The sequence below is a fragment of the Saccostrea echinata genome, unplaced genomic scaffold, assembly GCF_033153115.1.
Source record: "Saccostrea echinata isolate AGI-Se365-2 ecotype Australia unplaced genomic scaffold, CSIRO_AGI_Sech_v1 ptg000025l, whole genome shotgun sequence".
Taxonomy (NCBI): Eukaryota; Metazoa; Mollusca; class Bivalvia; order Ostreida; family Ostreidae; genus Saccostrea; species Saccostrea echinata.
The window spans coordinates 22,255,599-22,274,484 of record NW_026889774.1 but is presented as its reverse complement, the minus strand read 5'-3'; the positions used below and the strand labels follow the sequence as shown (position 1 = coordinate 22,274,484).

General features: G+C 32.3%; 1 protein-coding gene across 1 annotated transcript in view; it reads right to left on the bottom strand.

Moving 5' to 3' along the window:
• Positions 1–7,796: 7,796 nt before the first annotated feature.
• The window catches only part of LOC133192185 (centriolin-like), a 55,518-nt gene continuing 44,428 nt past the window's right edge, over positions 7,797–18,886 (bottom strand). The window contains exons 39-53 of the mRNA XM_061328148.1: positions 18,607–18,824; positions 18,291–18,448; positions 17,941–18,203; positions 17,643–17,696; positions 17,201–17,302; positions 16,856–16,925; positions 16,295–16,395; positions 15,955–16,038; positions 12,764–12,904; positions 12,117–12,188; positions 11,172–11,267; positions 9,894–9,992; positions 9,473–9,688; positions 8,902–9,016; positions 7,797–8,482 (exon numbers count right to left, since the gene is read on the bottom strand). Coding sequence (XP_061184132.1) covers positions 8,475–8,482; positions 8,902–9,016; positions 9,473–9,688; positions 9,894–9,992; positions 11,172–11,267; positions 12,117–12,188; positions 12,764–12,904; positions 15,955–16,038; positions 16,295–16,395; positions 16,856–16,925; positions 17,201–17,302; positions 17,643–17,696; positions 17,941–18,203; positions 18,291–18,448; positions 18,607–18,824 — 1,797 coding nt within the window. The 3' untranslated portion in view covers positions 7,797–8,474. The remainder of the gene's footprint in view (positions 8,483–8,901; positions 9,017–9,472; positions 9,689–9,893; positions 9,993–11,171; positions 11,268–12,116; positions 12,189–12,763; positions 12,905–15,954; positions 16,039–16,294; positions 16,396–16,855; positions 16,926–17,200; positions 17,303–17,642; positions 17,697–17,940; positions 18,204–18,290; positions 18,449–18,606; positions 18,825–18,886) is intronic.

Genomic DNA, 18,886 nt, shown 5'->3' with positions numbered 1-18,886 from the left:
AAAATTTCTTTAATAGGATGGAAGTGCTCTGCTCCAAACAACAAAAGGCACAGCAAACGAAAACTTTTGAGGTCTTTATAAAAATTAAACCACATCAGGGCATACTTTTAAAACAGGATCAAAATAGTGTGTATATATGCATAGATGTTCACTATATAGAAAATGTTCAAATGAACTGGAACTCAGCTGAGGCACGCTTCCAAATACTAAATTCATCTATAAGGTATTAGCAAGTTACACTGCCCCCCCCCCCCCTCCTCCAAAAAAAAAAAAACAGATAAAGTAAAGTATTTATGAACAAAAACTAGTGTTGTTTACCTAAAAAAATGGGGAAAATACAGACAAATAAGGAGTTCAAATAATTCATTTTCTTGACATAAAATGTTACAAATGCTTGCAATGATTATAAACTGAGTACTACATTGTAGACTTAAATTTATTTTATCTTAGATCTAAGGCAGATCACAGTAACTGAATATATTTATACCACATTATCAGCACTCTATACAGTGTAGTGTGCAATGTATGGAAGTGAAAAACAAGAAATATGTCCATAGGACATGAATGTCCCAACCAGAGTTTGTTAGTAATGCAACACAAAAATTTGCATTAGTGTATGAAGTTTGATTGAAATTCCTAAAAAAGTTTTTTTTTTAAAACTGAACTTAATATTCAATAAATAGTAAAGACAAAGGTCATTGGGAAGGCCAAGGTTAAAAAAAAATTGGACACAGTTGATAAATTACTAAATTATGTACCAAGGCATAAGCTTACATCAAAATATCTTGAACAGTTTCTTCGAATCTAAGCTAAATGCAAATTAAATAAAGTGAGTTCAAGGTCAAAAGGAAGACCAAGGCTAATTTTTTATACAATTCAAAAGCACTCACCAAAATGTATTAGTGTATGAAGTTTGATTAAAATATCTCGACTTGTTTCTTTGAATCTTACCTAAAAATTTTGAAACTTTGAGAAAAGGGTCAAGGTCAAAGGAAAGGTCAAGGTAAAAAAATATTGACGAAGAGTCAAAAAATACTTACCAACATGTATCAGCATATGAAATTTTATAAAAATATCTAAAGTTCTTTAATACTTAGCTAAAAACAAATTTTAGAACAGTGAAATCAAAGTCAGGGAAAGATCAAGGTAAAATAAAATGTTGGGAAAGTTGAATAGCTCTCATCTGTATGCATCAGAATATATGGGTTTGATAAAAATATCTTTAATAAGTTTTTTTCTGAAACTGAGCTAACATACATTTTTATGTAAGGTCAAGGTCAAAGGAAAGGTCATGGTCAAAAAATGTTGATTCAGTTGAATAACTCTCATCTATATGTATCAGCATATGAATTTGATAAAAATAATTTGAATAGTTTCTTTGAAATTGAGCTGATTGCAAAGTGTGATGGAAGGACAAATGGACGGACAGAAGTTGGATATGACAAATACTAATATGTCTGGGCCATATTCATGGTGAGGCATAAAAATATTAATGATACAGACACAGTTGTGTGTTTAATTTGTACAAAATCTCAGTTTCTTGGTTCAAGGGAAATGTATAAACAAAGCATGATCTGTCAGTTGTTTTTTTTTTCACTGCATCATTTTATTTTACCTGTGTCTTGGTAAATCTCTCTGCAACTATAATTGCTTCTGTTTCCATTGGTTCTGTGTCTAAAAGATATTGTTAAAATGCATACTGCATATCAGTGCTGATTTGTCATAACTTACATGCAAGTTAGCCTCACCATGGACCTGGTGTCTCTACCCTTGTGTCATTAAATTAACCATTTCTTTAAAGACTGGTAAAGGATTCACTGCATAATATAACCATGACAACAAATTTCCATTTTGAAGTCAAGCGGTAAAGAAGATTATGAAATATTTTCAATGAATAACATTATATGCATTTTCACTACAATAGACTAGTAACAGAGTAACAGAGTAAATCTATATTTGTTACCCGATTCACCAATTGGCGATAAGCAGTCTTTTTCCACGGCTTAAAAATACTTTGTCTAAAACACTATCAATTCATGCATATGACTCCAATATTTTTTCATAGAAGGCTTTTTCAGGAAATTCAGCAACTTCTTCTGATCGAATTTGCTGTTCGCGCCACATTTCAGAATTTTAAACTCATAATTTCGATCCCGATGCAAATTTGACGGAATATAAACAAATAAAAAATATTAATTCCTTTGCCCCTCCAATTATAGACAATTTCTGCAATTAACCTTGAATATGTTCTGCCTCTAAACAGGATACAAATATTCATGTCTCAAGTCCGTCTTGCTATATAAGGGCCGTCACGAAGTTTCTGGGATGGGGTGCGGGGAGTATCTGAGCTAGACTTTTTTTTTCAAATTGGTACCATTTTTATGGATTCTGGTGCATTTTTAGCCATTTTTTAAATTACATTTTAAATTAATGAAATCAAGCAGCATACCTTAAAACAGAAAATTAATTAGTTTGTTTAGTCTCAAAAATCGATTTTTTTTCTAAAAGGGTCAGATTGTTAACGTTTTTTTTTTTAAATTAAACTTAACTAATTCGCAAGTATTATTCATTTAAACGTTTACCTTAATGTTTGTTTATCTGGAGGCTCTCCGTAAAGCATTTTCCATATAAAATTGTAAATAAATTATTCTGCAGCGTTAAGTTGCCTGGTATTGTTTGTTACTGCTTTGTGAATTCAGTAGTGAGTAATGGTCAAAGACCCAAGCTCACGTGATTTAAGTACTATTCATTATCTACTGTGGTCATTAGAGTGTAAAATAGTAAAATAAAGAGTACACAAACGAATCTTTTGCTTTATAGTGAATTTCAACTGAAATTCAGGTTTACTTTCGTATTATTATGTTTAATTTTTCGGCATTTACACGGTAGTAATATACGTAAACGAATCTTGCAGGTATTTTAATAAATTACTTTAAAATACACTAAAAAAAAATAATTTTTTAAACTTGTTAAATTTATAGCCAAAAATTGACCTTAGACCTCCATAGAAACAAGAATACATAGTAAATTGGTATGGAAAGTCACAGATATGAAGGAAAACGACTTGTCCTTTAATTATCCCGAAATGAAAAAAAAAAAAAAACAACACACATGCGCGGATCCAGCAGGGGGGTCCAGAACCCCATGGGATTTTTGATTTATCTGAAGAAAATTGATTTGGAAAGTGGCTTGTCCTACACCCCCATCTCTACCCCTAATTTAGTTGTTTTAGGTTTGGGCAAGTTGTTTATGTTTTTATATTCCCATACAGGCCCGTAGGAAGCAATTTTACTTTGAGGGGGCACAACCATACATTTTCAGTTGGGGAGGCACTATCAACTACCAAAATTCCTTGACAAGCAAAAAAAAGGGTAATCAGACGTTATCATTGAGGGGGCACAAGCACATAGTAGCTATGTTTTCTATAGTATTCTATATATCGGCAAAATTATTGGGGGGGGGGGGCACGGCCCCCCGTGCCCCCCCCCCCGGTTCCTACGGCCATGCCATATTTTCCAAAGAAAATTCCGGTATATTATATTGTTATCCTGTTCCGTCTATCCGCCCGTCTGTCACACTATCCTCTTTCTCAAACTACTTCTACATTTTAAGCAGTAACCAACTCATCCTTTAGAATGATTGGTGTTGCCCTGTACAGGTGCGATTTGGAAATTTCCATGTTCCCCCTTGGAAACATATTCACATTTTGGAATATCATTTTAAATGTCCTTTAGATGTGCAATAAGGTTTTGGAATTTTCATTTTCACCCGTGATGGGGCGGGTGGGTTTCGGATCAAAATACATTTTTTCCCCTGAACCCGTCTTACATTTTTCGCAGTATGTGGTGTCTGTGGATGTGCACTAAGGTTTCGAAATTTTCATTTTGACACGGGGGGGGGGGGGGGGAGGGGGTGAAAAATTGCGATTTTTCTATAAAAACCTTGATCCCTATACTCCTCTGATATTTTTCGCAGTAGCCCATTCATAATTTGAAATAAGTATTGATGACAAGTATGAAGCGAGGTAAAATTAACAAATTTTAGGATTCTTGAACATTTATTATCATACATTCCACTCCAAATATATCCAAATATTACTTTCTCTTAACATAAAAAAATGACCATATGGAGCAGGACAAAATGATTTTCATCCTAATTCTAGAAGGATGGTTTCTCCCCCTTGGAGTAATCAATGTAGCGTCAAGTATATTGATACCTTTTTGAGGCAGGTCATATTGTGATCATTTCAAGTTTCGGGGTTGGGGTTGGGGGGGAGGGGGCTCCAGGGGTTATGACCTATATACCATTTAATTAAGGGGGATCGACCCTCTGATAAGAGAGATAACTTTCTAGGTAAAAAAAATACTAATAGTACTCATAGTTTACTTTATCAGAGTTTAATTATCGAGACCTTTGAGTAGTCAGTTCGAGTAAACCTAACATGATATCATAACATCATATTATGATGGAAACATCCTTTGCCTATCTTTTTTTCCTAATTCTTTTATATTTGTCAAAAACATTTAAATCCAGTTTTAAAACCCTTACAAATTGAATAAGTTCTATCTTTTTAAGGAACATTTTAAAAATCTTTTAATGTATCAAATGTAGAATTTTTATTATTATTACATTTTTAATTATTTTCCAGTGAAAAAAAATATTCACAAACAATATATTTCTTGCTAAAAGATGTATTGTTTTCTTACAACCACATATAACATTGTGATATTCTGATGTAGGATGCAGCACTTTATTCACTCTCTACCATCGGCTCATACATTCACCTCTGTCGTTGGCTCACATATATCACAGTGATAAGCACGATAAATAGACTAAGTGCATTTATTTTGATTTATTATAATTAAATACCTGCACTTATATTTGTCCTTTCAGGTTGATATATACTGAATACATCTAAAACTATTTATTGAATTTGAAATAATCCTTGCAATACTATGGGTTTTTTTTTTAAACTATGTCAAAAATCTTAACGCGAGCCCATTGCAGAGGTGTCTGAGAGAGTAAAAACGTTAACTCCGCAAGGGAGATTGCACTTTATTATGTTTTCTAATATGAATTTAGTAGGTATGACACTAAATTTTATTTTCATATATTTGACATATTTTCAATTTTATTTTGTGATAATAAATGATTACTCCTCCTATTGTCTGTGTTAAAATTGCTGTGGTAGCACTGGTAATGTAGCTAATAAAATCTTTTATGGAAGAAAGTTGCCCCCCCCCCCCCCCGGCAACGAAACAGGATTTTTGAGTCTGGACAATTTTATTTCCTTCTTTATTTTTTTTGGGGGGGGGGGTGTTGTTTGTTTTGCTTGCTTACTTGTCAAAATTTTTTTTTTCAGCTGACCTTTTTTTTCCTGACTGCCACCTTTCAAAATCCATACTGTTATCTACCCATTTAAACTCAAATATTTTACTCGTATTGCTTTTTAATGACATAACTCTTGAGTAGGCTTTCTCCTCTACCCCCCACACCCTCCCCCTTCCCCCGGAAAATTGGCTCTAGAATAGAATTTTCCACTGGAAAATGGGCTCAAGAGTTGGATTTCCCCCACTGGAAAATGGGCTCTAGAGTAGGATTTCTCCCATGAAAACCATGCACCAGATTCAATTTTCCAAGGAAAAACCTTACTCTGTTTGGTACATGTAGCCGGTTATAGCGTGCGATTTCTCTGTTGTTGTTTTTTTTCTATCCGCTTACATGACTATTTAAGCTTTTAACCCAGTTTCAAGATCATGTGAAAATCATATCTTAACAATGCACGAGGCTGTGACATTTAGGCAATAATATTCAAAAGTGTAATTTAAAGTGTAATAGTGGTATGCTTGGGTTTGCTATATAAGTATAGAGTTGTGCATTCACTTCTTTCTCCAATTCATACACATCATTTCAAAGTTAAAAAAATATTTATTTTTCAACATAAAATGCGTAACCCTGATTATTTTGTCGAAGTCGGGTTCCAGAGTCATTAAAGAGTTTTCCAAAAATTGCTTATTTTCACTTTAAACTGTTCTTAAAATATCTATTAAATATGTTTGAACATTACCTTGAAACGGGACACTTTTTCTTTCTATCCACATGCAAATGTTCATTATTATTTACTCAGTTCAAGGTTGAGTATTATCACTGCACCAAAGTGCGACTTTTTGTGCATGCTGAGAAAATAACATATTTAATTAAGAAAAAAGTGTGATAAAATAGCTAAATCAAGCTATTCTTTATTGCTTTATAAAACTATATAGCTAAATCAAGCTATTTAGCTAAATCAAGAGATATCGTGTCGGACCTGATCTACGAAAAGCCATAGGGGGCGTAATTATTCAGTAGTGGGCGTTTTTTTTTTTTGGGGGGGGCATATATTTATATTTCTTTTACTTTAAAGGAAAACAAAACATACAAATTCGAAAAAGATAGAATTAATAAGGGAAGAAATATTAAAGGACAGCCAAAGAGAGGGAAACCCAGAAGTGGAGTGGCTGGAACAGATCTAGAGTTTGTTGAGGACTCTGAAAAGAGGAAACAAACTCTGTACCAACGGAAGAAAACTCTATTTAATAAGGTAATAAAAATATGAATATAGAAAATTTCATGTTGAAATATATACGGACATCAAAAATACACACCTTCCCCATCATTATCCTCAGCATTCCTACTCTCAATGTGTTCTACCACTTGCTTTAGATCTTTGTAAAACTTGATTAAAATAGCTTTTTTTCTAAGTTTTAATGTTTTTGTACAGTTGCTGATCAATTCCTAAAAGAATACATGGAAACTTGTTTATGAAGAAATGAATTTATAAACCTGTGCTTATTCAAAAAAAAGAAAAAAAGAAAAAGAAAAGAAAGTCCTTCTCCTTTTTCATTTCATGTTTTTAAATCCAAACGTATTACCAAGATCAATGTCCATTTTATCCAATCTCTGCTGTTCATATTCAATGATGATGATTTCGGATTTGGTCTTCTTTTCATTTGCATTAAAATTTTTCCTGTCGTCTGGGATGATAAAAACTGGACTAATTTTATAGCCTTAATTGAATTTGTTTTTGAACATTCTTCAATGAACATACTAAAGATTTTTACATAGTGCCGAAAAGTTTAATTTACGGGTTCAAGGTCTAAAATTTTATTCAAAATACCATGTGGTCATTGGTGAACTGAGACATAGCCATTAGATTTCAAAAGTAGGTCACAGTGACCTACTTTTCAGTTGAAATACTCCAAGGATCCAAGACGCATCAACTGACAATAGTCCTTATAGTAAGCAAATATCAAAGTTTTAAAAAAACATTATTTTTGGTCAACTTTGAAGCAACCTCGAGACCACACCCTATGCCCTAAGGGTGATGCCTTACAACTTTTAATCTACGACATATCTCATGCTTGTGTGCAAGTTTGGTGATAATCTGCCCCGTGGTTCTTGAGAAGAATTTTTAGCAACCAGTACTTTTGTTTTTATTTTCCTAATTATCTCCCCTTGTTTAAGGGTCACATCCCTAGTTTTAGTATAAACGAGAGCCCTTGGGCTAAGGATACTTGGTGACAAATTTGACAAAAATTGGCCAAGGGGTTCTTGAGAACCCACATTCTAAAAAGTTTATGCACACTGCACAAATGTGTCAATTTCTCCTATGTTTAAATCACTTCTACATTTTTCCATTTGTAGGCAATTACACAATCAATGCATTCGTAATTTGTTCGAATTCTTAATACAGGAGAAAGCAACACTTCATGTATATAGGCTTTAGTATCAGAATGGTGCAAACAAATGAGCAAAAATGTTTTTGTTTCCATTTATTACACATTTATAATTTATATATAAAACATTACACATTGGTATGAATGTATATACAACAATAATTCTGCTGCTATACACGTTAATTGTAACGATTTTCACACAACTTTGACACTTTGGCACAAGCAGTCATCAATCTTTCTTTCATCATGATAAATACTTTCTTGTAACACCCTAAATTCATATACATGTAATTACTGTCGTATATAAATAATAGACACTGCTGAAAGCACCACATATAAATGTAATAAATTAAAGTATACACTAGTAAAATAAGACTTGGATAAAAATTACATACTAAAATAAATATGTTTTTTTTTAAAGGAAATGATAATTTCTGGATGGACTGGAAAATACAAGATTTTGTAGAAAAAAAAAATCTTTATATGCATATAAAAAAGAGAATCAATTGGAATACTCTAATGACAGACATAAACCCTACCTAATAAATAATGTTTTGTGACAAAAAAATAATAATAAAATAAAATATAATTAATACTACTTCTTGTTGCAAATTATAATCACAGATAGCTTGGGCAGGAAATGTTCAACAGACTTGATAGGACTATTGTATACCGGTAAATATCACAGCTCAGCTGGACTGACCAACATGGAAAAGTGGTACAGTATCTTCAACATAATTCCATTTTCTTAATTCTACCTCAGGCAACTGCAATTGGAAAAAAAAAAGAAATTATTGCATTGTGAGTTTTAAGTTTAACAAGTGTTAACATATATCTTAGGTATTTGTCAATATATAAATACTGCATGTACATGTACTTATGCATGGGTAACATAGAAAATTTTCAATATTATGCTCAACTACGTGCAGTATTTATCATATTATCATACTGAATGTTTTATACAAATTTAAATAAAGGTGAAGCACATGCACATAGATTCTGTGCAGTCAATATTTTTTTGGAATATGGCCTGTTGTCATGCAATGGTGACTGTTGCTAAGATCTATTGGGCTGGAGGGTGTGCATTCATCATCAGAGGGTAACTATACTTTCTAACAAATGTTTGTAGATAAATCAAATTCAAGTAAGTTACATGAAAGTATAATATAAGTAAAAATTAACTTACGATCTCTCTCTGGAAATAGGGGACTGTGAGACCTTTCATATGACCCTGACCTTGACCTAGGTCGCTGTGCCAGGTAACTGCGTCGTGATGTGGGACTTTTAGATCTTTGCCTACTCTGATTGGTAAAAGAAAAATGTCTGTGAGTTCATCAACTAAAATTTCATAATTATCTTAACCCAGATGCTATATTTAAAAAATTAACTTATCCTGATTTATCGATTTGTGAAGCCTAAAGATTATACTAGGAATAACTGACCCACAAAAGGCGTAAAAGAACACTTAAATTGCTGATACAGATTGAGGGAGAGACTTAAAATGTCATTTTTGCCTTCTGGCGAAACACATTTCTTTTTGGATAAAAATATTGCTTAAATTGAATTTTAAAGTTAAAATTAAGACTGATGGAAAGACAAACATTTTAAATCCCTAGTCCTGATTCTTATTAGCAATCCTGCCCAAGGCACTCCCAATTTCATAAAAATTGCTTCTGATCAACAACCACTAGCAAATATGCTTTTCACAAGATTTCTCATTACTCCAATCTACATGTATGCTCTCTGAACTGCCTTACCCTAATGGTCGTGTCAAGTAGAGATTTCCCCGGGGAGGAAGACCGAGATCTTTTCCTGATCAGAGAGAGCCTGGTGTTAGAGTCTTCCCCGGTCGAGACTAGTACATCCTGAAGAGCGTTCATCTTCTGTCTCAGGCTCTCTATTGTCCCCTCAGACTGGAGCCGAGCATGCTCCATGGCCTCTGCATGTCTCCTCATCTGCTCTTGTAATTGATGCTGTAGTGAAAACATTGCATCAGAAATATTTTGACTTTTCTATTGAAGTACTGTACCTTGGCTATCCCAGAATTTCATTTCCTCCCCCATCTGAGGTGAGAATTGTTAGGAACTCTATCATTGGATGGAGAAGATCAAACACTTCTCTTTTTTTTGCCTCAAAGTTGTGAATTTTATCTATCACATTTTTGAGACTGTGACTCACCCTTAAGAGATCCTGTTCCTCCGTCATTTTCCCCTTTATGCTCTCCTTGCCGGATCCCCCTCCTTCGATGTTAATATTCTCTTTGTTATCAGACATCACCTGTAAACAGACACACAATATATAGTCATGCTGATTACAATATTCGCCAAAAATGTTGCTGTTGATAATCACTTGTTTCAACTGCAAATTTTAAAATTTGCAATTATATTAATTGGTCAGTTAATTAATTTTACATTTAACATTCTTCTTAAAAATATAGATGAAAAATAATTTACAAAAAGACATAGAAAATTTGTAAAAAATGTTATTCATATAAATACATCACTCACATCTTAAGACTTTATGAGAAGTTATATATTTATGTACTGTTATGTAAATCTAATAGGATATGGAAAAGGTGCCTAGCTCTGGATGTATGTATCATAAACATGAATAGATGCAAGGGTCATTTTACACACTGACAAACACATAAATTTGTTTGAAAAAGTAAATTCTTGATTTTAATATCACAGAAATTAAGAATATTGTAAAGAGAGGATATTAAGTTCCAGTAACTGACTTACAAAATAGAAAGCAGAAGTCTCTGATGAGAATGTAGCTTTAGTAGTTTGTATTTATAACAGTTGCACGCAGATGTTTAACACATTTTTGGTTTTTCATTTACATGTACAGAATCATTAGTTTGCTTGTAAGGAGGAGCTCTTTTAAAGAATTTCACAAATTATTCTGTGGGCACATTATGTAACAAAATCAAAAACCAATATGCATATATCTTGCTGTAGTCTACTTATTGACATTGGATCAAAAGCTATAGGAGAAGTAGCATTTGAAAAGATTTTTTTAGTAACCATAGTAACATTTTAGTAACATTCAAAGTCAAAAAATGATGCATAGAATATAATTTACTTGGTGTATCCTACTTGTGTATCAAATTTTAGTAAAATTGGACTAAAACTGTGTGGACAGCTTATTGAAAAAAAAATGTTTGCTGACAGACCAATGGACACCTTTATCATTACTTAAGCTCTTCTGGTCTCTGACCTATAGTGCTTTTACGTAGCAATGTAAAATAAAGCATTTAACTTAAATATGGTAAGTATCGGTATAAAGGCCTATTCTTTGCTAAAAAGCATTCAGTATAGTGTAAAGTCAGCAATTTCGACTCATATCAAAATTCCAAAGATTACTTTAAATTTTAAAATGTTACAATGAATTAGAAAGAGCTTTTCTGGTCAGTGTGTAAAATTTCCCTGTCAAAATGCACGACTACACAGGAACCTCTGATTGTGGCAGGGCATTGTACTGGAGGTTTGCGAGGTGTCTGTCTATAACATCTGGGTGCTGGTGTTCAGTGTCCGACTTTTCGTTGTTGTCCTGTTAAAAAGTGATGTGATGATATCGTGCAAATGATTATGAGAACTATCAAGATTTAAAGGTACATGATTGTGCAAGAAATCTTGAAAGAAAGTTTAAATGTTAATTTAGATTATAAAATATAAAATGATCATAGAGGATACAGAAATAGTATCTAAATTTCATGTATTGTGAGGGTTAAGAGAGCACAGGTACTTGGGGACAGGACCATGCACCCCCCCCCCCATCCTTTTTAAAAATCATTTATAATATATAATTTTCTTTCTTTTTTTAATCTCTTACCACTTCATCTACATGTCCCTGTTCAAAAATCACAAATCAGGTGTAAATTCTAATAAGATTGTTAACCCCTCCATACATAAAGAGATATCCATGTATATAGGGGTAACAATTGTTATTAGAATTTGCATCTGGGTAGTAATATTAATGAGATTTTTGAAAAGGAACATGTAGATGAAGTGGTAAGAAATTAAAAATAAAGAAAATTATATTAAAAAAAATTATTGTAAAAAATCATTAAAAAGGGGGGGGGGGGTGTTTACATTTTAGAAGTACGGTCCTGTCCACAAGTGCCTGTGTAAGAGAACAGGATTAATGTCAGCTATACACACTTCATGACTAGAGGTAAGAAGCATCTGTGAAATGGTAAAGATATCACTTTCATATATCCACAACATCTTTAATTATATTTTTACATTAAGTGACCCACATCCTTGCAAAAATTCTTATCTTTTTTTATCTTTTTTTTTTCATTCCAACTACATACTTGTAAATCAAATGAAAAACTTGTACCACTATTAGCAACACATGCCACTCGTTCTAGCAGTACCCCCGCTACAATTTACTTACATCGGCAAGATTTGAATTGAAACAATCCTCATTTTCTTTCTCAATTTCATTCAACTGATTCTTCGTTAGTAACTGAAAAATGAAGGAGTAAAATCCATATCCTGGAACCTTGTACATGGACCCACAGTTGTACAGTAATGCACAAGAGTATGAAAAATATACAGTGTATATCTAAAGGTTTTCATTTTGATCAAGCTTGTACACTCAAACTAAAATCTCAAACCATGAGGCAAGATATTCAAAATTCTTAATAGCAGCTGGTTAGTACGTTTTAAAAGATTTGAAATTGTACATCAACTGTCATGTCAGTAAGGATCAAACATATACTACGCGTCGTCAATTTCAAATATTTTGCTTCCGTAAGCTATAAACACAACAGTTGATCTACATGTGTCCCTTCATTACTTTAGAAGCAGTTTTATATGGAAAAAAATAGGAAGATAATTTGTAAAATCTGAGTAATAATTATGCACTAATATTTAAATATTCATCAAAATATCATGCATAATATTATCAGAGGGAAAAAAAGTTCATTAAAAACATGAAAGTTAACAAAATTAAGATCAATAGCAGTAAAAAGCAAAAGAAAATTAAGAAAAAGCTTGCAATATCTAAAGGTAAAGGCAAACGAAATGAAAACAAGATACCTTTCTTCTCATTTCTTTGTTGTCTTTGCGTATTTTATTAAGTTCATCACCCAGTCGATTGGCCCGACTGAACTGTATTTCTGCCAAATTCTGAAGTTCGGTCACCTGATGTGAGGTCCGATTTTGCATTTGCTTCATCTCCTACAAGATTGAGAGATTCTAACACATTACAAGAAGCTAAAATGATGCTGGATTTGTTGACAATTAAAAATGAATAATGATTCAAGTAACTCCTGATTAAGCATGACTGCGCATTGTGATATGACTGGCTGAATATGGCAAATGAAACTTTTGAACCAAAGCTCGTAAAATTATGATTTATGACTTGTGTACATTACTTTATTCATTCTTCTTGTAAATCAAGTGTATGTAACACAGTGTACTTATAAAAACAGTGTTATTCAAAAAGCAAGTGTGAAATAAATCTTTAAAAAATTGTTTGCCCTCAAAATATTGGTGAAACTGTAAGTTAATAGCTATTATTAAGACAAACATTGAAATTATTATTATTAATTAATTATCATTTGTGTAGCATTTTCAAGCTTTTATTTATGAAAATTTCCATGAATAAGTAGTTGAAATCCACTTGTGTGGGTTAATGGTTGAAAAATTTATGTTAAATTACTGAAAAATTGGTGGCATTAAGTAGAAGGTTATATAAGGTTTAATATCAAATTTCAACATTAAGTCATTTAACTGAAAATTATTAAAGCAACTGATTGACCAGTGAACAAGGTCAAAATCTGTGAAAGTGACAAAAATTCTTGTGACATGAGATTTGAATTGAATGATAAACATGAACTTCTTTTGTTAAAATTTCTAAATACCTTATGAAAATGATATGGAAATGGCAAAATGATAATAATGAGTTTAAGGACATACGCAACGTACCTTACCTACTGATAATTTTTCAAGATATTCTTAATTTAAGATTATAGTGCCATTAGATGTTCGTAGACAAAAAATCAGCATGCATTACCAGGGGTTTTGAAAAAATATCAATTGATGAAAATTCATGTATAGTTCAAAGAAAAATATACAAAAAATACTAAACATATATTCTAGATGTTTTATTTATCCAAACATGTTTTAGAAGAAATGTACACCAGCATAAATAGACATTAAAATGTAGCACACAGTTCCTTTAAGTATTGGAACTCTTCAACTCCAGGGAAAAAGACAATAAAGTTTAAACTACATTGTGTATGTCCTTAAGGAAAATTGAATGGTAATTTTTTTTTAGACAAGATGGTAATGATTCTTTGGCAAAATTGGATTGTTTTTAGGCAAAACGGTAATGTTTTAAGGCAAAATGGTAATGATTTTTAGGCAAAATGATGATTTTTTCTTTAAACTTCCCGTTCTCAGGGTAGGAATGGATAGTGCATTTAATGCACTTGGAAATGCATCAGAGCAAATGTTATGCTAATATGCTGAACAAGCCTTTTTATTTTTTTTGAGGAACAGTAGGTTTGGCAATAACAAATATGACACATGTTGACTACACAACAGGACTGGTTCATAAACACACTAAAGAATGCTTACTTATGAACGATTAACACATCTTGCAAATAAAAATAAATGCCTACATATATATTTAGATTGTTTACTTCAAATTAATATTTTTAACTGTTAACATGGTTAAAAGTTAAATTAAAAAATAACCACATTTTTTTAAAAAGTAGAATGAGATGATGTTAAACATTCATGAGTAAGCATGACTTTGTTAAAACCCTTTTACCATATGTTGCATTGTTTCTGTATTAATTGCAATCATCAGCTGTGACATATCAAAATAAGCATGAAATTATGTTTTTTTGATGAATAATTATAATTGCATGATTCTACAATAGCTATATCATATTTAATACTCATAGATACATTATGCATTACTTATTGTTAAACTGAACACCTTTATTAATAGTTATATAAATTGCTACCTCTTCTTTTGTTCTGTCATTAATGGGCATCTTCAATTGAAGAAATGGAATTAAGAGAAAATATTTCAAAGTAAGAAAAATTTCACTTAAAACATTTTCTTGCTCTTTTTAATTTCATTAATATTTCCTACCCTTTCGTTATCGATTGTATCTTATCTGCATTTCATGATATCACAAAAACAGATAGTGTCAAATATACAAATAAATTACTTGATTTACTGCAAAACACAAGCTGAAGCAAAAAAAAGTAAGATGTGTTTGTGAAATACTGATGCCCCCATATGACAGCTCATGGGGAAGGTTCAAGTTTTCTAAATGCCATTCAAACTCCAAGGTCAAGAGCTCAAAAATGTTGGTACCTATAGAAAGGTATTGCCACAACGAATATACTTGGTAAAATATGAATGCCCTTGCATCAACCATTCAGAAATTATGGTTAAGGTTCAAGTTTTTTTTTTTCAAAAGTAGGTCATACTCCTAGGTCAAGGTTAGAAGATAAAAAATATTGGAACTTTCTTGTCACAAGTAATACACTTGTGAAATATGAAAGCCCTAGCACCAAGCATTCAAAAGTTATGGCCAAGGTTAAAGTTTGTTAGAATTTTGCAAAAGTGGATCAAACTCCAAGGTCAAGGTCAAGAGGTCAGTTATGTTGGTATCCAAAGAAAGTCTTGTCACAAGGAATACACATATGAAAGCCCTAGTTTCAACTGTTCAGAATTTATGGGCAATGTTAAAATTTTTGCAGACATAACTGATGGACAGACCAAAAACTATATGCCCCCAAATCTTCAATTAGGAGGAAATAAAAAACAAAATGCCTGTTTTGTCCTGTAACATAAGTATTCCATATACATGTACGAGTCAGATGGATAATAAATTCAGAACGAGTGTGTTGAAATTATTTTAAACTTGGAAATTAATACTTGTCATTGCTATGACGTTGTAAAGAGTATGTATCTACATCTACCTGTAACAGAATAAACTACAATAAAACATAGCAAGCATCAAATAAGCATAGCAGTGTATGGACATCCAATTTAACAAAAGCATGCAGTACTTAAATAATCTACTTTTTACTTGAATTTGTGAAAATTATATAAGCAATCTTGAATCATTTGAAAAAAAAAGAACTTAGATAAAATTCAACATGCAGTATGAATATAAAACTAGAATGCAGACTCTGTTACTACATGCAGACAGACAGACAAGCAAACAATTAAAAGCTGTGGGGGTTACACAAACTGTTACCTGTTTTGCTTGTTCTAGCTGGGTCTGAATGTCATGGAGAGCATTTTCGAGTTCTAAACGCTCTCGTGTCATTCGTTCCTGTTCCTGGGAGTTAGGAAAGTGGATGTAAGTGAATAGTTTTAAATTACAAGTGTTATATTTCTCTAAATTAAAACCAACATCTAAAAGTTTTAGCAAATCATTAAACAATTAATGCACACAGGTACCTTTGTCAAAGAATACAGAAGAAATAAAAATACTTCACAAAAATTTGAAAAAATGAAAGAAAATAATTTTTTATCTAAGGGTTGACAACTATGTCAAACACTTCATTTTACTACACAGTGAAAGCAAGTTTTACCTGTGCTGAGGCAGTGCGAGCTTTTTGTAGTTCTTCGTATGACCTAGATAATGCTTTTGCCAACTCGTTCTTCTCCTCATTTCTGTCCAATATTTCTTTCTCTGTAACAGAAAATAATCTTATACATGAAATGCATGAAAAATTTTGCCTGCATTGTGCCAGTTAATGCATACAAGATCTACACAAATGAAAATAATTTAAGTTGTAACACGTCATTTGATTGGATAAAAGATTTCGTTTATATCACATAACATAAGTTGCCTATGTCACAATGAGTTACGTCAAATACATATTACTCCGCTTGACGTTACTTTTAAAATATGCTCAATTTGAAGCTATTTTTTGGAGGAAAAATTGTGTTATTGTCTACACTGAAATCAAATTATAAGGAGTGAAGCTTATTTTAACCTATGTTAAACGATATAACATAACTTGGGGCAGTTTACGCTTTTTTATAAACCACTTTGTGGTTTATAAAGCGTAAACTGCCCTAAGTTATGTTATCTTGTATAACATAGGTTAAAATAAGCTTCATTCCTTAAATAGTATTGCTGATCTTACCCAAACTTTTGATTTGTTTGTCTAAATCCATAAACTTTTCTTCACTTGCATGCAATTTTTCTGACTCTTTCTGTAATATATATTAAAAGATGTAATTAAATATACTCTAAATTATACATCAAATTTCTACATATTTCATACTGCATTTTGTATTGTCTCTACTGTCAATGACCAATATCTAGAATTTTTTTCAAAATTATGATCCATGTACCAAAGAAACAAGAGAGATACTCAATATCATCAAGATTCTGTTGATAAACATTATCTGCTGTATTTGCCTATATGAAAGGGGTTAATAAAGGGTTCTCCTGGCGTTAACACACATTTTGTGACCCTCATACAAACCTTTAGGTTGTGGACGGAGTAAGTGGCTTGTTCCAACTCTAACTGCTTGGATTTCAGATCAGAGCGAATGTTCTCTAATTCTAAATTAGCATTACTGACCAACTGAAAGGGTTAAATAATGAAAGCATTAATTAATATGCAGTGTTTCTTTATGCTAGGTCATTGGAAATTAATAAAGCCAGGAATCTACCAATCAAAGCATGGAAAAATGAGGGTTACTGGGAAAATGTTTATTTAACATACAATGATCTTTTTAGTGGTAAATTAAACTGATTGCCAAACACTGTCAATACAACTACATATATCTAGCAAATGAAAGCTTTCTGAATCAAGTTTTCAAAATATTAAGCTGGGAAAATGTATAGCTAGATCTATATGATCCACACACTATACCGGTACATCTGTACATGGAATTGAAGGGAAATAAATCAATTAGTCTTACCTTGTTCAGTTTGCTTTCTTCTCGCTCCACTTCCTTTCTTACTTTATTAAGTGCCTGTTTTAAAACATAAAATATTTAACAAAATAAAATAAAATAAATGGTAACAGCCAAGTAATAACTATTTAATTGTAAAATTGAATTGACACACAGATCACTTAATGGCATTATTTCATTCTGATAATCCACACATCTTAATGTGATTTTGACATTAAAAAAACAGGACTGGAAAATAATTGCACATATTTTTTTTAAGTACACATGTATTCTTAAGTATGGGCAAAAATACTATTCTGCTCACCATTTTTGCTTCTTGGTATTCTATAGATTTATCGTTCACATTTTTCAAGAGTTCTTGTAACTCAGACTGTTTGACCTTTTCCTGCCGCATGTAATCATCATGTGCTACCCTACTTTGACGAATTCCTTCATTCAATCGCTCATACTCTAATTTGGCTTCATCTCTTTTAAGATAAATGTCTTTTAAATCTTGGTCCAAACTTTTTCTTTGATCTTCAGAATCCCTAATGTGATCCTTCAGAGTCTTTAATTCACTCTTGCAGTCTGAAGAGGAAAAACATATGCAAGTTAAACAATCATAAATTAAACTTGTAAAAAATGAAGCTTATAAAATTAAGCAGGGATTCTGACCTTTAACTGTTGCCTTGAGGGCATGAACCTCCTTTTGTAGCTGGGCTCGCTGATGGTTTGCCTCCTCCAATTCCTTTTCTCTATGTCTGAGCTCCAACTCCACACTCTCAAATCTCTTGGTGGAGGAATCTAATTTTTCTTCCACAGATCTTTGTGTTCTGAAAAAGGAACATCAAACTTATAATTAAAAATTTCCAACTAAAATTGTGGTTAAACAAAAATTTATGGTAAAAATTTTTATTTTCTTGATGTTAAGTTCTGTCTCCTCATCAACATACACTATATTTAAAACATGTCATAAATTAAATCTCCATACCTTCTCATTTGGTTGATTTTGTTGTCTAGATTCTTTGTGCTCTCATCCATCATGTCTTTCTCTCGCGACATCGCATTAAGACGATCTTCCAGTGACTGCTTCTCCAGAGCCAGTCTCTCCACTTCCTGTCTGTCATGGTCTAGTGCCTGTCGCAAGCGGTCGACCTCTGCAGACTTCCGACTTGTCTCTGCACACAGCTGGTCTAATTGTGATCTCTCCTGATGAAAAGATTCATGAAACTTTGAATTACAAGATCAGATTCTGACATAACATACACATG